The sequence below is a fragment of the Crinia signifera genome, chromosome 3 (assembly GCF_055691185.1).
Source record: "Crinia signifera chromosome 3, ASM5569118v1, whole genome shotgun sequence".
Classification (NCBI taxonomy): domain Eukaryota; kingdom Metazoa; phylum Chordata; class Amphibia; order Anura; family Myobatrachidae; genus Crinia; species Crinia signifera.
Window position 1 is genome coordinate 59,905,846 of NC_139219.1, and position 21,686 is coordinate 59,927,531.

General features: G+C 42.4%; 1 protein-coding gene across 4 annotated transcripts in view; it reads right to left on the reverse strand.

Moving 5' to 3' along the window:
• Positions 1-215: 215 nt before the first annotated feature.
• The window catches only part of SANBR (SANT and BTB domain regulator of CSR), a 41,022-nt gene continuing 19,551 nt past the window's right edge, over positions 216-21,686 (reverse strand). For 3 of the 4 annotated variants that reach the window (XM_083175876.1, XM_083175877.1, XM_083175878.1), the window contains 12 exons: positions 21,065-21,188; positions 19,421-19,573; positions 18,281-18,417; positions 18,094-18,193; positions 15,994-16,026; positions 10,699-10,798; positions 8,375-8,466; positions 7,294-7,319; positions 7,136-7,209; positions 5,914-6,002; positions 3,607-3,698; positions 216-451 (listed from right to left, as the gene is read on the reverse strand). In XM_083175876.1, the coding sequence (XP_083032002.1) occupies positions 415-451; positions 3,607-3,698; positions 5,914-6,002; positions 7,136-7,209; positions 7,294-7,319; positions 8,375-8,466; positions 10,699-10,798; positions 15,994-16,026; positions 18,094-18,193; positions 18,281-18,417; positions 19,421-19,573; positions 21,065-21,188 (1,057 nt within the window). In that variant the 3' untranslated portion in view covers positions 216-414. The remainder of the gene's footprint in view (positions 452-3,606; positions 3,699-5,913; positions 6,003-7,135; positions 7,210-7,293; positions 7,320-8,374; positions 8,467-10,698; positions 10,799-15,993; positions 16,027-18,093; positions 18,194-18,280; positions 18,418-19,420; positions 19,574-21,064; positions 21,189-21,686) is intronic. The other variant, XM_083175879.1, reaches the window with a different exon arrangement.

The window sequence follows — 21,686 nt, forward strand, 5'->3', positions numbered from 1 at the left end:
ATTTTCTAGATCACTTGGCTGGGGCACAGGTGCACTCATTACTGACTGACACATTATAAAAGATCCACAGGTGGAGCTAAATACTTCCCTTGTGATTCTGTGAGGAGACCTGGAAAACGTTAACTGTTGGTAGCTCTCGAGGACTGGAGTTGGCTACCCCTGCTTTAATATATACAATTATACTTTCATAAACAATAAAAATTGACGCCACAATATTTGTTTAAAATAAGTTTAATTAAAAAGAGCATTTACAGCTAATGTAATACTTTAGCAAATTCCCCCGAGAAGCTTTCAGAAAAGCAAAAACTTGCCAAGCAAGAGTTAGAACTAGGAATAATTCTATTGTCCTTTTGGACAGATTATCAATCTCAATAAAATCTTAGCTCTATACATACAAATCGCACACTGTCCAGATTACGTTGGCCGGCCTGCACCAAAACGAGGTTTTGACCTGCAAAAAAAATAAAATGAAATACATTTATACACAATACTGTTGATTGTATCAGTAACTGAACACACATTTTAAAATAAAATGATGCTGAAACTTTACGTAAGCTTTACATTCCTTACCAAATAAAATACTGCTGAACACATGTCTGAGTCTGGTACTGTAACCATGCCACTATGTAACAGCAGTGTATGGGTGATCTTGCCAAACCTCTCACTCACATTAGTAACTTATGGTTTTCTGAAAAATCATTGTGGGTAGGAAGACATGCATGTGTTCAGGGCCGGCCATAGGCATAGGCAAACTAGGCAATTGCCTAGGGCATTTGGAATGCCTAGGGGCATCAGCAGCTTCTGCTGATTAAAATGATATGCAGCATTCCTATATTCTGTGTGTGAGTGAGGCTGTATCTGCATATGAAATAGTGTATTCATGGAAATCACTGTAACATACCATTCCGTATGCAGGTACAGCCACAGTCGCACACAGAATATAGGCATGCTGCATATCATTTTAATCATCGGAAGCTCCTTGTGTGTGCTGGTCATAACAATGCAAATAAGATGAATTTCAGCAAAAAAGGCACCCAACGTTAGCAGAACTGGCCAGGAGCTGCATGGCCAATTGAGGCAAGATGTATGAGGAAACATCTGTATCCAAGCAGAGGCAGAGGTCACAGTGTTAGCAGCTGTGCGAGTGCTGTCTGTGGGTGGGTTGGTTGTGCAATAGTGTTCGGCATATGTGTAAGGGGCATTATGTGTGTCATGTATAAATGCATTAATAATTTGTGACATTTGTGTAACAGGCATTATGTGTGTCATGTGTATAAGGGCATTAATAATGTGCAACATATGTTTAATGGGCATTATGTGTGTCGTGTATAAGGGCATTAATAATGTGCAACATATGTGTAAGGGGCATTATGTGTGTCATTATGTGTATGAAGGGTATTACTAAAGGTTGGCATAATGTGTAAGGGGCATTATGGTTATAAGGACATTAATAATGTGTGTCATGTGTAAGGGGCAGTACTGTGTGGTATTATTAGGGGTGCCGAGAGAAAGGGGTAGGGGGTACAAATTACCCAGGACAAAGTCTGATGGGATGGCCTAGGTGGGAGCCCCGGGCCCCCTCCCCTTAAGTGACAGCAGCAGCTGCAGCTCTTCTCCCCTCCTCTGCCCAGCACACACTGCTTTGTGCTGGGTTGCAGTGTGGCCATGGAGATGGTTAAAATACAATATTTTCTCAGAATTTTTTTTTAAGGGTATAATGTGAATAATGTGAGGAGTAATGTATATAAGGTAAAGTGGTACTACTGTGTGATGTAACGTGAATAAGGGACACCTTTGCATGATATAATGTGAATAAAGTTGCACTACTGTGTGGCATAATTTGAATTGGGGGTAAAATTGTGTGGCCATGCCCCTTCCCAGCAAGAACACACCCCTGTTTGGGCTGCGCACCAAATGTGTGCACTGTTTCTATTTAAAATATTGCGGGTAGGAGCACCAAAATGATGACTGCTATGATGAGGGTTGATAGTGCTAGGAAAGGGGAGCAAGGTCAGAGGCGGAACTAGTGGTGGTGCTAGGGGGCACCAGCCAAAATCTTGCCTAGGGCGTCATTTAGGCTAGGGCCGGCTCTGCATGTGTTTATTCTTCATTTATATTATTTATTCTCCATCACCCCAGGCTAGCACCACCAGACAGAAAGGCAGTTATCAAGGTGTATACAGTATACACCAGCAGTTCTCATACTGTGGGTCCTGATCCCAAAGTAGGTCACGGCTGTCTCACAATGGGATTGCGACTCCATGTTGCTGACCATCAGGCTGATGACTCTGATCACTCAGTCAGTGATTCAAGGGGTCTGAAAAATCAGTTGAATTGTCTGACTCCTCGAATCAGTGGTTTAGGGTCAGGTTACCCATATTGGCCAAGCGGGTCCCGTTCAGCTTGGCCTCAAGGAGGAAGGGGGGTCACACATAGCGGTGCGGCCGGTTCCTGCAGAACAGGATCCGGCCACTGCCGACCAGATTTCTAGTGTTACGCAGCACAGCGCAGCTAATGTGTGGGCGCCGCATAGGGGTCTATGTTCAGGCTCCTTGCGGCACAATAGGTCCTGCTGAATGGGACCCGCTGCCCCGCTACGTGTGGCCCAGCCCTTAGAGATAAGAGGAGTCATCAGGCATGCTTCCTGCCATCCTCTGCATCCCTACCATCCCAAAAGCCTTCACAGCAGGTATAAGCTTAAACATTCATATAAATAATAAAAAAAACACATGCAGGGCAAGGAGCTTGTCTATGCAGTCGTGTAAGAAAGAAATCACATTAGCGGTCACTTCCCATCTGTTTTGAGCCTCCGCAATGCTGAGCTGCATGTGCAGTCTGCTGACTATACATGTGTGATGGCCATTTTACGTTAACTTGTCTGACAGGGTCCCAGAGCAAAATAGTTTGAGAAACCCTGGTCTAAGGAATATTAAGCTAGTTCGGTGCCCCAGTGGAGACTGCAATCTATATCCCCTTACATAAGATGAAACTATAAAGTGTACTGTGTTTATATCCCAGAAATCCCTAGCACAATGACTGCAAACAGAATTTGGTTGATAAAGTGTTGGCTCAATTTAAGATTGGTCTTCCTTAGCACCTCATTCTGGGGCTACAAGCTATTTTAACTGGAGATTATGCCCTATAAGTAAACAAAATTGTTATTAGATAAAATAATGTAACACTCTACATCGGTCCGACCACACCATGCATCATGGCTTTCTTGGAAGTGACTGCTCATTATGGGGAAGTATTAAGCTTGGTGAAGAGATAAAGGTGAGATAAAGAGGATGGAGATAATGCACCAGCCAATCAACTCTCATCTGTCATTTTCAAACACAGTTGATTGGCTGGTGCGTTATCTCCTTCCACTTTCTCTCTTCTCCAGGGTTAATGCATCCGCCCCTATGTAAGTAACAGGATCTCCTCCACTGTAAATGTGGAATGAGCAGAGAAAACAAAAATACCTCAAGTATGTGCACAGGGATTATATTATATTATATAAAACCAAACATGTATTATTATTATTATTATTATTGCTTATAGTAAGTAAATCTTCAGTTTTGTACAGAAATGAAAATATAATTTACAGATAGCCACATCCATTACCTGGGGTTCTTTTCAGTATTACTATGGCAGATATTAGATTGCGCAGAGGCTTTGATTTGAGCTTCGAGTCTGGAGTAAATTCCACCGGCATGCTGTTAAATGAAGAAGAAAAAAACCTTAACAATGGATTACAATCTCTTTATATGAAACACCGATTGTCAATGTACTACAGCTTTAGCAAAAGCTTGATAAAGCTGTACCTGACAGCGAAACGCATCAGCACAACCAGTGGACCCAGACTGTATTTCTTCACATGTTGCTATGTACCTGAACCAGCCTGCCAATCATTTTTATTTGAGTACCATTGGATTACAATTGGATTATACCAGAATACCATCCACACCACACTCTAGGAGGACTCTTGCTGCTTTCCTTCAAGGGATCAATTTCCTCCAGCGGCTTGGCAAATATTTGTGGGAACACTCATACCATCTGAGCTAGTACCCTCCTCGCCATTTGGTTACCAAATACCACCACTTTCTGGCAGCATAATAGGAACTGGACTTCACCAGCGACTTTTTCCAATTCACTGCAGGTCCAATGTATACCAATCATTTGTCATTATTTTGCATCCTTGTTTTTATTTTTTATTTGTTATTATATACCATTTCTATATGTCATTTTATTATAGGAAAATTAATTCATCATTGACTGTTTAGCGCCACTTTTCTCTTTTTTTTTGCTTGTTTCTATTGAGGGATTGACCATCCCTCTCCAAGTGGTAGCTTGACTCCACACCCCCTGACAGCACCCTCTTCTCTACCTTGGTAGTTGTGTTTCAAGGCTGACATTGACAGAAAGTCGACACATGCAAAAAGATTGACATATACATGGTCGACACTGAACAGGTCGACACCAGTTTTTCATGTTTTTTTGTTTTGTTTAGCCCAATTTAATTCATTCTATACCATCCACTAGGGCATGGAGGGAGAACAGAATAGTATGTATCCGAAGCATTGCAAGAGCAGCGAGCCAAGGAAGGGGACGCAGTACACTTATAAGGTGTGTGTGTGCGTGTGCTTGTGGTAGGGAATATAGATTGTAAGCTATACTGGGACAGGGACTGATGTGAATGTTCAAATATTCTCTGTAAAGCGCTGAGGAATATGTGTGCAATGGTAATAAATAAGAAGCAACATTGGTAACCGGTGAATGAGCTCTGCAATATAAGTACAGGCCCACACACTGGACGATATTGAGCTGAAAGCAGCTCAGTTTTATCATTTGCATATGGTCAGGTGATGAACGCTGATGCGCGTTCCTGCATCGTCGCCAGCAGCCACGGTTCATCTGCTGGATTTACCAGCAACCTGAACGGCTTTCCATAGTGTCCTGCTATGAAAACCCATTCACCCCCTGTGAAAATCGCTGGCCAGGGGGAAAATAGGTCAGTGTGTATGCACTGAGCGATTTTCACATCATTGCTGCCCAAAATCGTCCAATGTGTGTATGGGCACTAAAAAGCACTTATTTGGGGCATACTTTACACTGTTCAGTAAATTAAGAATGTAATTATCCATTCAACAAAAGGGCATACTCATTTTTTTGTCCAAAAATATATTTTATATCTTAGCAGCACCCTCTATTGGTACAATTATAGATCTGCACAATGTAATGTATAATTGTAACACACCCTTTCGTCCTACAAATTAAGGGCCTTATTCTAGTTCACTCTTTCTGACAAAATCCTTCTTAGACGGACAAAACCATGTGAACTGCAGGTGGGGCAGATGTAACTTCTGCAGAGAGAATTAGATTTGGGTGGGGTTTTACTTCAAAGTGAGATCTATATTGCAGTGTAAAAATAAAGCAGCCAGTATTTTCCCTGCACAGAAACAAAATTACTCACCCAAATCTAATTCTCTCTGCACATTTTACATCTGCCCCCCTGCAGTGCACATGGTTTTGTCCATCTAAGAAGCATTTTGTCAGAAAGAGTGAACTAGAATAAGGCCCTAACTTCTTGAAATGACACAAGCTCATTGCATTATTATTTTCATTTGATCAAAATTTACCAGAAAAAGACAAATATGATGATTGTATAATTTTGATCATTTTAATTCAATAATTCCTACCACAAGTTCCATTTGTGATAATAATCCATGTCACTGAGTGGTTACATACGTCAATAAAGCAATACATTACATTTATTGGACCCATAGGAATTTGTTTATGCTTTCTTTTCATTTGACTTTGCTTGATTTATGAAGATTGGCAATGTACAATAGGGAACTTTGATAGACTTCTAACAGTCTCAATCCCTAGAAGAGTATATATGGAACAACTTTATAGATTCATGTTACTTACTTCCTTCCCATCCTTGGCGTTCACGTGCTCAAGGTCTCCTAGTCGTATTTTGATCAGGTGACTGGTGATTTCCGTCATCCTTCTCTGGTCTGCAACAGAATGACCACAACATTTAAGTTCCTTTAAATACTCTAAAAAAAATTTTGTTAGCTATATTTGTGTAGAAGAAACAGGAATTAGAATTAGTTTTTAATTAAAAGTAGACCAGGAAATATAAGCCATACAAATTCATGATTCAGCATTAAATATACATGGAACCATGGGGGGGGGGGCGGGATTCTGGTGTGGTCGCTACAATGCAAATTCGCATTGGAAAATGATGTTTACTGCCTACGCATGCGCATAATCTTAGTTTAGCGGGGGGGGGGGTCGTGCATGAGGCGGTTAGGGGGCGTTCATACCCACATGGGGTGTCCCCATGCGAACAGGGGTGGCTACCTGCCTTCCGTGGGCAGGCAGCTGATGTCACCAGATGTCAGCTGTCTGTCCTGTTCACGTAGCAGGGCGCCGCTAATCTAAGGAACCAGAGAGTAAGTTACATCAGTGAGCGCTTCAAAAATCATTTGATGGTCAGTGCATGCAAAACATCCATTCGCAGCACTGCTGGGAAATCCACCGAATAGTGGGGGGCGTGTGTTCGGCCGCATGGCGGGCAGTACTACAAGGCTAGCAAAGCAGCAAACTAACACTTTTGCGAGCCAACCAGAATGAGGACCCATGTGTATTACTACAGAAACATTATCTCTCCATATACTCGCTGAAAGTGGTTAAGCAGAAGTTTCTGTAGGGCACAGTGTTGTTATTGGGGTAACAGGCTGGGGTTAGGGGGTGGAAGCTGAAGCTTTGTCGCTTCAGGAGATTTGCTCGCAGCCTCATAGGTAACAGGATATTATCTTGGCTGGGGCATTTAAAACCAAGGGCGGTGGCCCACTGCAATAAAGGGACCCACAGCTGGAAGCTTTAGAATGAGTCAGAATTACTCTTTATGCAATCCCCCCGTCCCTTTGCTGTGATACCACCGGCAACATCAGTTGAATGATTACAGTAGTTCAATTAATGAAGATCTAAGTAAGCTAGGCCAGTGTGTTTTTCTGTGTGTGTGTGTGTGTGTGTGTGTGTGTGTGTGTGTGTGTGTGTATGTGTGTGTTGATCTATCATATGACATGTACAAAGACACATCTAGAGCACTTATTGTAAATAAAGGAATAATAGTATCACGTACCTTCCTCTCTCTGAGCGTCTTGGTTATACCTCAGAGAGCGAGACGCATCCCACTTACTTCTCTGAACACTCACTCTGTTAAAGCATTAACAATGTATGTATAAAACCAGTCTTTGAGAACATCATAACAGACAGGAAAAGATGCTTGGAAATACTTACGTAAATGGAGAGGAGTCTCGAGATGACTGTTCAGAGAAATAAAATAAAAATTTGCATTAAACTGTAATAATAATACTTTACATTAGAATAGTTTTTGGGCACAGCAATTAATTTCTTTTTTGGTTTATTTAAAAAAACAATTCAGGGTTTGGCTTGGCCTCAGACTTGCATGGTTGGCATAATGACGCACAGAAGAGCTTACAATTGAGTTTAATACTAAAAACCACGGGGGCTCTAAAATAAAAACATAAATCTTGTGGGTTTAACAGATTACACAACTGATTCAAATAAATCACCTTTGTCCCCAGCATTTTAAGAGGAAATCAGTTATTTTCTTGGTGACTTTTGACTACAATTACGACTTGTAATGCTTTACAACTACTGGTCGTACCGATGGAGCACAGTATACCCTTACTTCCATAAAATAGGAAATCCTGAAATTTGGGAGGTTATTCAGGTTCACACGTAGATTTGCGTGTGGTTTAAACAAGGCCCGCAAGAACGCCGCTCCCCGCAACACACCGAGTTTCCCCTGCATGCGTGCGGGAAAGAAATCATTCGATGATCGCTGACCATCAAATGATTTCTAAGGTGCATGCACATCTAAGACACTCTCTGGTGTCTTAGATCTGCAGGCTCCCTGTATGGGAAGAGGGATGGCAGCTGCCTGCCGCCGGCACCCACACCATCATCAATTTCCATGGGAACGCCCAGCATGTTTATGGGAAAACCCACGAAACGCTGGGTGTTCCTATGGGCGCAGCCCGTTGCCGCCACTCCAGGCCCCCCACCCGCACTGCTAGGTGCGAATGGGAAGTCGACTAAGCAATTCGCCATGCCTGCTTGCACCAAGCGGTTGCACATGTCCATAATTGCTTATGCATGCATGCGCAGTCGCAAAACATCGCTCCTCCGTGCGAAGGGGGGGGGGGTGATCAAATCACTGATGTGTGGCACATGCTGACTACTATACTTAAAGAAGTGGTCAGTATTTTATAGCGCCATATAGCCAGATTGAAGTATACATAGCAGCTTAATTGACCAAGAAGCACATCTAAATGCAGCCGTAGTGAGCACTCACCTTTTCTTGTGGTCTCTCTTTTTTATGGATGCTAGGTGAAGAAATGTGTTTTTTTGGATGTCTACTGGACTTCTTCATTCTTTCTTTTCTACCTGCAGAACACAAATATTTTATATAACATACAGATACAAAATGACTCCATAGCACTTGCATATTGGCGGCACAGGTTCGCGCACCCTCAGCTGCCACTGCAAGGGAGGCAGGGCAGACCTAGAAGGGGAGATCAGAGCAGGAGGAACAGTCAGAACAGCAGATAATCTTACAGAGCCCATTGATAGGATTTATGTGTTCTGTAGTATCATACCCACTTGATTAGAATGTGCACACATTAATCGGCTTCAGGTGGATCGCTTTTCAATTAACATTTTCCACCAAAGATGGTTCGATTGCCTTTGGGAATGGCGGCGGGAGGCCCCTAAATATGGCCATCTATATTTTACTGTATTTGTTTGTTCATTTTAAGACAAGGGGCCAGTTGCACTAAGTTTCAAAACTGATACAATGGAGAGTGATAAACAGCCTAACATCCATGTCACAGACTGTTTGAAAAATGTCAGGCAGGAGCTGATTGGCTGGCTGTTTATCACTCTCCATTTTATCACTTTAGAAGCTTAGTGCATCTGGCCCAAGGGCTGTAAAATTGAGTGGGCAGCAGTCAATGCCCCAGTGGCACATGTATTTGGCATGCCGGGTAGCTGGGATGGTTCCCGAACAGTGGCAGATCTGTTTGGAAGCGATCATCCCTGTAAAACGTCCCTCCTGCCTATAGTTGTTGGCTCTATCTGCAGAGTGCAGGTGTGTGGCAGATCAGGGCAGGGAGACTGCAGCATGTATTGGCCTGCGGAAGGAGGCTGCTGCTGAGGACCTTTATTAAATGTAACTTCTCCCATGGTCCTATCTGCAAGATGTCACAAGGCAGCTAGAAAATCCTAATACTGCTCTCGGCACTCAGCAAATCCTTGGTTCCATCAACTCTCTATGTTGGTTTGTTACTACCCAGTTTGTTTTATCGCTGTTTCCTATTGTAAAGTGCAACAGAATTTGCTGCGCTATATAAGAAACTGTAAATAAATAAAATAAAACTTTGTAAGTTGATGTGATGTCACAACATCACATGTTTAGGAGCGGTGCTCCCACAGGGCACATTTTGGTTCTGTAAATATCTAAGATCCTACAATTAATGCTCATATTACAGAGTAGACGGCGCAAAGGGACACTATGGAAACATATTTTTCAGTAAAAAACAATATACAATTTTATTTGTAAATACAATATTTGAACACTTTTAAAAATGAGATTCTGATGAAGCCGCTGATATTCTAAGAGGCAGGAAAACGCGTCATCAAGGAGATCCTTTGCTGCCTGCACTTTGAGACACCGCTGACTGGGAGACCCGGAAGCCGGAGCCGCGCGTTCCTGATAAGGCTGACAAGATACACAGAACAGCCGGGAACCCGCTCAAGGCGTGGGCAATAGAATAAACTCCCCACAGTGAATTACAAAAACAAACGGAGCATAAGTATAACTTTTACTTTTTCGCATCTACACTCCTAAAGCTTGCTAACATCTTTAAGCTTATATATGGATAAATGACTGAGCACTAACAAATAACCTGGCTGGAAATCAGCAATTGATGTGCAATGGAGAGTGTGTGTTTGGAGAGATCCAGAGTCTTTATTCATAGACTAACATTGTCTCACAAAAGACTGCTACTAATCCCTGCTTTGCAGAAATTAACCCCATGCATGCATAACCCAATTTAAAGCCTACAAATTCATTTGATTTGCACTCTAGTTGCATTCCGCAATTGATAGTTAGAGGAAGTGTGGTCAGTCACCACCCATTGAATATTCTTTTGTGCTATAATTAAAAATAGTACATTAAGAATAGCGAATGATGCTTTGATTATAAATGTCTTTTTTATGTGATATATTTCGTTCTATATAAGTCTCACCGGCCGGTGTTCTCATTTTTAAAAGTGTTCAAATATTGTATTTACAAATAAAATTGTATATTGTTTTTTACTGAAAAATATGTGTCCATAGTGTCCCTTTGCGCCGTCTACTTTGTATCTATTGTTCCTCTTTTAAAAAGGGGTTGAGTATCCCCTTTAGACGGCAGCAGGGACAAAACTATTTCCAGCGCTTTACTATTATCACTTTTGTTCATATTACAGAGTCCTAGATGGTGATCAGAGTATTTGGAAAGAGTATCAAACAGAGTCCAAGTCAACGAGAGCCTCCTTTACAGCTGGACAAAAATCCATTTACACCACAGACAAATGCTACTTACATAAAATGTGTATTGTAGTTGAAAGTGAATACCTTGTTTTTTGGACACCTCTTCCTCATCTCCAACCTCATCCTCGGTCACCTCAGATCCCGTTGTGTAGTCCTCTTCTTCTGACAGCAGGGACTGCTGCTTCTGGAGCACAATAAAGATTTACAAAATATATCAGTGCTGCTTTAATTATTATCTTGCTTTATATGACTGTTATGATATTTTGGAACACAATGATCATTAATTATTCCTGACCATTAAATATACAAGTAGGTGCAATATAGCCAATTTGCCTAAAACGCTCTGCAAGCCAACTCTTTCTAGAATTAAGCTTGGCCTGAATCTGTGGTCATCATTGGGTGGCAGGAGTCACCATTCCAGAGACACATGGCCATGGCTGATTACTCAAGCTCACCTTTGCTGGTACAATTAATTGTGAATACCTACAATTACAATTAATTGCCTGCATCCCATTCTAACACTATCAAAGGAGGAACATGAATCAAACGCATTATACCGATGACAATATCTTAGCTGGTCAGCCTTGATCAATACAGTTTGTTTTCCACTTTTATCTGCCTGTATATCCATAGTTTTTACATTCTAGGTGCATTTTCCAATATGTCTCTCCTAAACGCAAGCGCAATGCCACCTGTCCTTCCAAAGGGTAAACAGAACTATTGTTACCTCCTTATCAGACATTTGCAGAACTAACAACAACCTTTATTGCTGCTGACAAAGAAAAAGTGTGCGAACATTCGTCATGAAAAGGGGCATGGCCACAACCAAGGATTGTGCATTATACATGCAAGGCCTGATTGTGGTTCATTGCAAAAGCAAATTCTCTCTATAATGGATAAAACCATTGGTGCAGGTGGGGCAGATGTAACATGGGCAGAGAGAGTTAGATTTGGGTGGTGTTTGTACTTCAAACTGATATCTATATTGCGTGTATTTACTCTGCACAGCAACCAAATAAAAGTCAAATCTAACTCTCTGCAGTGCACATAGTTTTGTCCATTAGAGAGAGAATTTGCTTTAGCAAGTAAACCAGATTTAGACCCACAATGCTTTGCAAACATTGATGGCTTGTTGGAATGTTTGCTAATCTAATTATTGAGTAAAATCCCTTCCGCATCAGCAAGCAGTTACTGGATATAGAGTTACTTAAACAGTCAACTTTTGTATTGGAATAATCCTCTTGAAACCTCACAAGCTACATGATGTGGTAATTAGAAGCAGCAACTTAACGGCACTAGATCATGGTAACGAGTAGCTGAGTTATAGAGAAGATAGAGGCACCAGGTATCGGTTGGTCCATGTTGTGGGGCTGCCTTTAGAAATAGAGCAAGGGGAGATCGGGAAATACCATGGTGTGAGGAGGTATGCGGTAGTCAGCCTTATAATAAATCTGCGCAGACCGCCGCGCAGAGCGGTGTGTCAGATGAACGATCGTTTAGCACCAGGGGGGCTTCCTCAGCATGTGTGTCATGCTGAGGAAGCCCCCCGGCATATATAGTGATATATGTACTTTTTTCTCTCTGTAGGACTATAGTTCTTCTGATACTTTGTTATATTTCTAACTGCCAGTTTATATTATCTGCATCACACCACACAGCAGGGATCTAAGGACCTTTTATCCAGCAAAATACCCTATAAAAACTGAGGACTATAACAAAATATATTGAGGTATTTGAACACGGCATTTGATATTTTATATGTTTTGTGTGTCTTTATATGTGTTAATGTGTGTCTGATAGCCTATTTTCTAACTAAGAATAAATTTTTCTAACTAAGAATAAATTAAAAGTTAAGTTTTAATACAAAATAATATGGGGTTTCATCCCAATCACATAAGATAGCATCAATTCCAGAGTGTGCAAAGTCTTAGTACACAATACTAATTTTCTGTTAAATAATTCAACGTCTTATGTCAAGAGTGCCCCAACAAAAAGAGAGTCCTTTTTTCTCTTCTTCTAAAAACTCCCATACACTCTTCTAAAAACTCCCATACACTCTCAATACACCTCCACACAAGCTACCTGTATGGTCCTAGCACCATTCTATTCCAATTATATGTGGATTACTATACTGCTCAAATGTAATAATTTATATTCCCCACGCCTATGCACTTGCCTTAATCTCTCCCCCCTTTTCCCTAAAAACAAAGAATATTCAAAGATTCAGAGGAATTATCCATTTCAAAAAGTTGACCAGTACTTTTGCATATCAGAGGCCAGCTCTAAAAGAAACATATCACTATGAAACGTATTTTCATGGGGGAGGGGGGGGGGGTGTTTTAAGCAAAGATAAACTGATAACTTGCGATTCTTCATAATCTATGCGATGCATCCACTATGTGTGCTGAACGATCTGTCACAGTTCTCTGGTTAGAGCACTGGCGATTTTACTAGATTTTGACTGCATGTACATACACACACACACACACACACACACAAACACACACACACACACTGTTTATGTAGTCCTCATACATCATTTCTCCAGTCCTTTCATTGTCCCGGTCCCATGGAAGTCTTCTAGGGTGGCATGTTTTTTTTTTTTTTTTTTACAAAACTCAATGCTATGTGGCTAGGACAGGAGACTGTAATGATTAATCTGACATCTGACATTTGTATATCTGTATGCGACTGAGTATCTGAATCTGCATACGAAATGCTACAATGTAGCAGCTGCAGCTTTTTGCCATTACATATCCCATTGTGTTATGTATACAGCAGAGGTTCCCAACCATGGTCCCCAAGGCACATTAACAGAATTAAAGGATAGCAAAGCATAGGTGACTAAATTAGTACCTCAATTATTTTAGTTTAACCATCTCTGCTCAAGCATGGATGTCACCAATACCTGTTATGGGGAATACACATGGGGTGATTACAGCCCCATTTCTAAGCAATCTGACTAGATCGCTTAGAAATGAATCACGGATCGCTCCATGTGTATGGCCCCCCCGCAACGTGCATCCCGCGTGTCACTATCGCCTGACTAGATTTATACTACATGCCATATAAATCTAGTCATCGCTGGTGCAGTGCTGTGTGCTGAGCCATCTGTGCGGAGTGATCCGTGTGATACTAGATTGCTCAGCATGGAGGCTCAACTCGCTCTGTGTGCATGGGGCATTGGTGTGACTTGGGGACAGAGGATATTAAACCCTTGTATACAGACTCAGTCACACACAATACACATCAAATTATTCAGCTTAGTTAATCAGAAATGAATCAGCAAAAAAAAAAAAAGTCAACCCAGGCAGCGGAGTTCGGGTGTCATACTGTACATACATGCACACACACACACACAATATATTGCTCATCTCACAAACATGGTAGTGCCCAATATTGTGAGGTATATTCCATATTGTAGACCAGGGGTGTCGAACACAAGGCCCGCGGGCCAAATCCGGCCCGCCAGACCTCTTCATGTGGCCTGCGCAGCCGCCGCCAGCCTTCACCTTTTATTCTCGTTTTTTTTTTTAAACAAGAAAGCCGCCTCTTCAGCGCATGCGCGGCAGCCTACAAGCCAGAGAACGTCTGCCCTCTAGCGCAGTGCCGCCGGTCGTCAACCCCTCCGCTCCCACCTGCTGTATAGGAGCCAGAGAGAGGAAAGAGCAGGTCCGTCGTGGTGAATGGTGCTGCTGCTGTGCGCTCCAGGTCACTTACTGCTGAGTGTGCACTGCACAGTGACCGGGAGCACGCTGCCCCCCACTCCTGGATAGATAGTGCGAGGAGCGCTACTCACAGGAGGGAGGGGGAAATGCGCCTGTGTGAGAGCGCAGCTGTGTCCTTGGTGGTGGAGCAGCTCAGACTGGAGTGGACGCATCAGAGCGGGTAAGTGTCAAACTCTCTGCCTATGTGTGTGTGTGTGTGTGTGTGTGTGTGTGTGTGTGTGTGCACTGACACATTGCAGCCCATCATTAATTGCTGTGTCCCATGATAATAAGCAGGACATATGCCCTAAGTGCTGCCCTCCTGTGCAGGCAGCGTGTGCCCTAATGCACTGCAGTTCACAGCAATAGCAGGAGGGAAATGCTACTGCTGAGTTACAGTGGTATTATTTGGGACATACTTGTATGAAGGACACTATTATGATAATAAAGAGTGGACACATAGTCCTACAGATACAAACTGCTGATGCGGCCCCGATGAATTTGAGTTTGACACCCCTGTTGTAGACACTGATTACAAAATTTCTTTGTAAACAATATTTGGAGTTTTTCTTTCAGGAGTAACACAACAAGATGCTTGGGGATACTAGCTCGTGAGCAAGCCACGCAAAGCAGCCCACGGGAGAGCAGCTGGCCCCTGAGATCTACACATTTACGCAGCCCTGAGCATTTTTCAGGTTGTGCAATATATAAATATACTAGTTAAAAGCCTGTCAAAATGATGGACACCAAGGCCGGATTATAAGGGGGGTGCATAGTGCTACAGGTGGTCAACGTTTCAGTCTACGCAGAGACCTTTTTCAAGACCCTTGAGCCCATCCACACACTGAGTGCTCCTTTTCCACTTATGAATTCTGTATAAGTTTGATGGATCATTCCCAGAAGAGTTTAGGATCTGGCTCCCCACCTTCTGAATTACTGAGTACATCAGCAGCGTGCGGCTTTTACCATTGATAGATACACACTATATGCACCAGCTCCCGGACAGTCTAGGGGTAGAGCATACTAATAGCCAACAGCAGCTGGCTAGATGGATGTGGGAATGGCCTGTGCGGGGTGTGGGAGGGGCAAGTATAGGACCCCGTCCCTCTGCCGGTACGCAGTATATGTAAAACAGCTGAACCGGTTGTATGCCTCCTCTTTCCCCACATCATCTGCTGCCTCAGCACTGACTGCCTCCTCCTTCCCCACATCATCTGCTGCCTCAGCACTGACTGCCTCCTCCTTCCCAACATCATCTGCTGCCTCAGCACTGACTGCCTCCTCCTTCCCAACATCATCTGCTGCCTCAGCACTGACTGCCTCCTCCTTCCCCACATCATCTGCTGCCTCAGCACTGACTGCCTCCTCCTTTTGGTCACTGCACTACTTGCCACATACAGTGTGTTACCCCTTCAGGCTGAACATATTCACTCCCCCACCCCTTTCCTGGTAAATGGCCACACGGGTCTTCAGTGCCTCCAATATGAGCAATGCAGGACCATCTGGTGGTTCTTGCTTCCGGTTCCTGGTTTCTACTACTACTAGTATTTGCGATATATATAATAACCAATTATAACCCAGAGCAGGGAGTTTTCACTACACGTAGGAGGGGGAGTATATATGTATATATATATATATATATTATTATTTTTTATTTGTGTTTGTTACTTACCAACTGAAGACTGAAGTTTTTTAATGCAAGAAACTAACCAACAAAAAGGGAAACAAGAGGAAAGACAAAGGATAAGATAGTAAGGTTAAACGTATCAGACTCTATGGCTATGAGTAACTTTAGTCATTTCACAAATGGCAGTAAACTCTTATACATGGGAAGAATAAAGAACTAATAACGATATTTTTTTTTATAAAAGATAACAGGAAGAAACAGATTTAAAAAATCCAGCGTGGAAACCTGGTTAGCAAAATGGTCAATGCACCATTTGTAACAAACAGGAACAGGAATCCACAGAATAACATAATTTTATTGACTTATTTTTTTTTTTATAAAGGCCAGGCTAAGCAGCTACAGCTGTTGAATATACTACATTCCCATAAGCCCTTGCTGCATATAGGACATGTAGTCACAGTGCTATGATAAAGAGGTGGCTCAGACAGCATATTTACCAATAAACCTGACATATCTAAAAAACTAAGCAAGTAACGGCAATTGCTCTACAAGTGGATTGGACATATGTGCTAGCAATGAACATATTGCAGACATCACGGGTGAGATTTAATATGATGAGAAATCCAGAAAGTGAGAGATTTTGAATTCTCTCTGCACAAGTAACATCTGCCCCACCTGCAGTGCACATGGTTTTGTCCATCTAAGAAGGATTTTGTCAGAAAGAGTGAACTAGACTAAGGCCTTTTGTGAGAAATCTCCAGTTTTTTTAAAGCGGCAATCATTTGCACTTCGAAATCAAACTGGTTTTGTAGTGTAAATGATTACCGCTTTAAAAAACCTGGAGATTTCTTACCAAATCTCTCACTTTCTAAATCTCTCATCCTATTAAATTTCACCCAATATGCGATTCGCCTTTACAAACTAGGAGCCTGATTTAGATTCCACCCAAATCTAAATTTCTTTGCACATCTTACATCTGCCCCTTCTGCAGCGTAACATGGTTTATCCAAGTTGCTTTTTTGCTTTACTTATAAACATCAATCAGGCCCAGTATGCAAGGCTCTACTATTACATCATCAAGAATAATAGCCACATATCACATAGTTAAAGCGTTGTCAATGATCAATTAAATGAAGAACACTTATTATAACCTGAAGATGCAATTTCAATTTTTATAACGGAAAGATAAGATAAATGCAATACAGTAACAAGAAATTCCACAATAGATTTAATTTTCAAGAAAAACTAGGAGGCCCGTGCGAAAATTTTGCATGCAAATAAAATACAAATCATTTTATAGCGAGGTTAGTGGTTTGCAGTAGGATGAAAGAAGAACGCATCCAGGGAAAGAACTCTAGTGCCAAAATTACATTTTTAACCTGGATTTTTAAATACTGCAATATTTATCAGACAATCAATGCTGGAACACAACCACCATTCACCGAAACTGAGGCCTCTCTGCACAAATGGACTTCAATAAAGCCACAGTAAGAAATCATGACACTTGTTCTTAATGTGCTGCTATTTCTTTGAAAAACTCCTGTGTGCCCCTCCCCCCCAGTCCACACCCGCCCGGTGGGGCAATCACGGCATCACTGCTCCTCGTCTCTTAAGGTGGAGGAGCAGTATATATGAGAAAATAAAAAAGACACCGCCCTCTAGTGGCCCTGCATGTCCAAACTATGTCCCTCCAGCTCTTATGGAACTATGAGATCCATCATGCCTTGCCACAGTTTTGCTATTAGAGAATGCTAAAACTAAGGCATGCTGGGATGTGTAGTTTCACAACAGCTGTAGGGCCACAGTTTGGACAAGCAGGAGCTAAGCAGTGTGTTTCCAGTTTGACCAGCTGCCAGCCCCTGCAAGCTGCATGCACAGTGATAAAACAGCTTAGTGTGTACTGGTCTCTATGGGACCAGAAGGTCGGCTGTTTATCAGCTAATGCTCCTGCAAGTGTACAGCATATACACCTACAGTATACAATGGTCAGCCCGATCACCCAATTGATTGGTGATTGGACAATGGATTGTATAGGAGTGTACCCTGTTAAAGCAACAGAAGGTTTTCAAGTGCTAGACTGTATCATCTGCTTAACTATCTGATCATGACCTCAGTCATACTATAGAGAAAATGTAGAGCACTCACAGCACTTATCTCCCCAGCTTTCTGTCCACATAGAGTGCTCGGTTCTACCTGGACATCACACTCAAGACTTTTATCTTGACTTAGGCTGATTCCACAGTCCCTGCAGTACACAGAAATAATTGTTATAGGCACTGTAAAGTACACTGAAAGCAACAAGTTGTATTTCAATGGAAACACTTATTCTTACCCATTTAAGTCATTAGAAAAAGGCACAACTACAATGTCCCTTCTCATCAGGAGATCGGTGAGAAGAATACTAGAAGGACTATCTGATGTATAATCTCCTCCTGGCAAACCTATAACATGGTCCCGCACCTTACAGCCCTGGGAGACAGAACATTTACATTAGGCCCAATAAAGCAGAACTGGTGAATATTTAGCAAAATAATAACGGTCAGAGTAAACTTGGGGTAAGTACAAACTCCCACATCCTGAGCCCCTAATAGGTTTAACACAGTAGAGATGATATGATCCTCTATAACCTTTTCCAACAACATAAAGCTTTGCAATGGTAGTACAGAAGTAAAATAAGTACTACACGTGAACACTGTAGGCCAGTGATTTTCAACCTTTTTAAACTCGTGGCACACTAAACAAGATTTTAAATTTGCCAAGACACATCATCAGTTTAGGTACATAAATGCCCCCCCCCCAATTGTAGGTACATAAATGCCCCCACAGTGCCAGATTCATAAATGCCCCCACAGTGCCAGGTACCTAAATGCCCCCACAGTGCCAGGTACCTAAATGCCCCCACAGTGCCAGGTTCATAAATGCCCCCACAGTGCCAGGTACATAAATGCCCCCACAGTGCCAGGTACATAAATGCCCCCACAGTGCCAAATGCATATATGTCCCCACAGTGCCAAATACATATATGTCCCCAAAATTCCAGGTACATAAATGCCCCCACAGTGCCAGATATGCCCCCACAGTACCTGTGCTGGCAATGAGGGAGGGGGAGTGCGGTGGGCGGCGGGTGGACTAAAGCTGCTGAACAGTGAACTACTCAGTGCGTCAGACGCCGGCACCGCATAGCACAGTTCAGGTTGGCTCCAGATTCCAATATGGTGGCACCCTGTGTGACAGCTCAACTCAAACATGCCTGGAGCCGGCCCTGGTCTGACAGGCGTGCGGGTGGTGGCACACCTAGCAACCGGTCACGGCACACTGGTGTGCTGTGGCACACCAGTTGGAAAGGCTGGTGTAGGCAAAACATGTAGATGAATTTCCCCTTAGTCTTTCAGTGGTGATATTAGGACACAATTGAATAATTCATGACCCCACATTTACCATGATCATCAAACAACTGTACAAGGACTCTAACCTTGGGAAGCTGTGCAGGGTCAAACCTGAGGACTCTTTGGTTACAGCAGGGATAGACTCCAGTACCAGGGGAATCTGGAGGGCTTGCTGCATTTACATACACGGCTGGCTCCGGGTGATACTGGCAATGTGACAACTCATTGCAGAGGAACGTCTGAAATGCAATGTACAAAGAAGTTATAGCCAAGTCTTCCAACACGGCTTTTCTTTAATGTGGAAATCAGGTATCAGTCTATACTTTTAACAGGTGCTTTTTCTACTTCCCTGGTGCATTCAGTCATGAAAAGCGTGAAATGTGATAAAAAGAAATTTTAAAAATCACACACTAAAATCACGCGTGTAGAAAAAAACAGCCCAAACAATAGTCAGGATTCATTTCAAACATAATGGAGTACAGTTTATTAAAAATTGGTACTTGTAAAGTCTTTCAAGATACATTATTCACATTTACATGGATCCAGCTCAGCCATGTGTCCTCATACATCCAGCCTCAACACGCCATGCAGCACGAGATGCCTGGCATGAGAGCCACCAGTTCCCCCTGTAACGCTGCTAACGTTGGGCATCTTTTGCTGAAAATGTACAATACAATGTAACTACAATGCACAAACAGACTGTGCTGATTTATTGGATATATTACACTTGTATATTGTGTGTGACTGAGACTGCATACCTTAACTTGTATTGAAAAAAGCTGTGGCTCCTACATTGTTGCACTTCGTATACAGATTAAGAGACTCAGGGGCAGATTTATTAAGCTCGGTGAAGTGATAAAGTGCCTGGTTTTTATCACCAGCCAATCAGCTCCTACTTGTGTTGAAAAATGACAGGTAGGAGCTGATTGGCCAGTGATAAAAACCATACACTTTATCACTTCACCGAGCTTAATATATCTACCCCCCAGTCGCACACAGATACACAAGTGTCAATGTAATGAGACATGAGTCTCCTGGTAAATTCTAGTTGCATTCCGCTGCGACAAAGACACACTGGGAAGGATGCACTAAAGGGCAAATGCAGTAGAAACCCCGCGATCTGGGTTTTTACCACGTTTCTTGACACACTAAACCCTGCACTTCTGAGTTTTGGTGCGGAGAGTAAAGCAAAAGCTGGCATTAGCCTATAGAAGCCTATTCAATCCACAGAGCTGGTTGAGGAACCCATCACGGATCCCTTCCAGCATGCCCTGCGGCCCTCTGAGTATATGCAGAGGGACTCCTGGGTCGCAGACCCGGAAGTCCAGTGACGGGGGCACTTTTTAAAGAACAGCGCTTATTGGAAGAGCTGTCCTTTGCGTTAGTAATCGCATATATTAGTGAATATGTGATTATTAACAACGCAAACCCCCCTCCCCTGGTGAATTTTAGAGCATTATTATAAAAAAAAGGTGCCCAATGCTAGAAGATTCCTATGCGATGATTTGGCGTGACTGCAGCAAAGATGTATGAAGACAAACACCTGTATTTAAAGCTTAAAGTACTAATGAAAGTGTATTTGTGCACATAGAAATGTATTACCTTTGCATATTATGCCGTCCATATTGTTGAAGCTTTAGTTCCTTGTATCTGCATGTGATATACTTTCATAGAGTATAGTCTATGGGCATGCAACAGGAAGCCATCTTGCTTGTCCAGCTCTTACTTACTTGTTTACATCTGCAACAGGTTAGCCAATTTACAGTCCCCCATAAGCGCCAATATACATCTCTCCAGGACTTCAGTTCCTCATAAAGGCCGGTCAGGTATTCATGAACATCCCATGTTTTGTCTCTGCAAATCCAGTACACATTATGGGGATAAAAGCGAATACAACATGAAAGGAAGGAGGGGGATGGAATAGTCATGCAAGACTTCTGTAAGTTCTCCCTTGTTTTTAAAAAAAGCAATCATTTACACACCAACACCCACTGACTATCTAACTAGACACTGTGGGAGAAATTTACTAAGCTGAGAGTTCTATTTCACATGGGATGTTGCTATTGGCAACCAATCAAAATCTACTTCTTATTTAATTTAGCGCCTTGAAGAAGATAATAGATAGTATCTGATTGGTTGCCAATAGCAACATCCCATTTGAAATAAAACTCCCCTCTTAGTAAATTCCCCCTTTTATATATGGAACCCTGCTGTACCAGTAGCACCCCTTTCTAACTTGGGTGATGCCTGGAATAGCACTCTGCAGCCTTGAGGGCACCTAACCTCCTCTTGGGAGTAATTACTTTACAAGATCAGGGAGGGCAGTCACAGGCCAGAGGGCAATGCATCAGA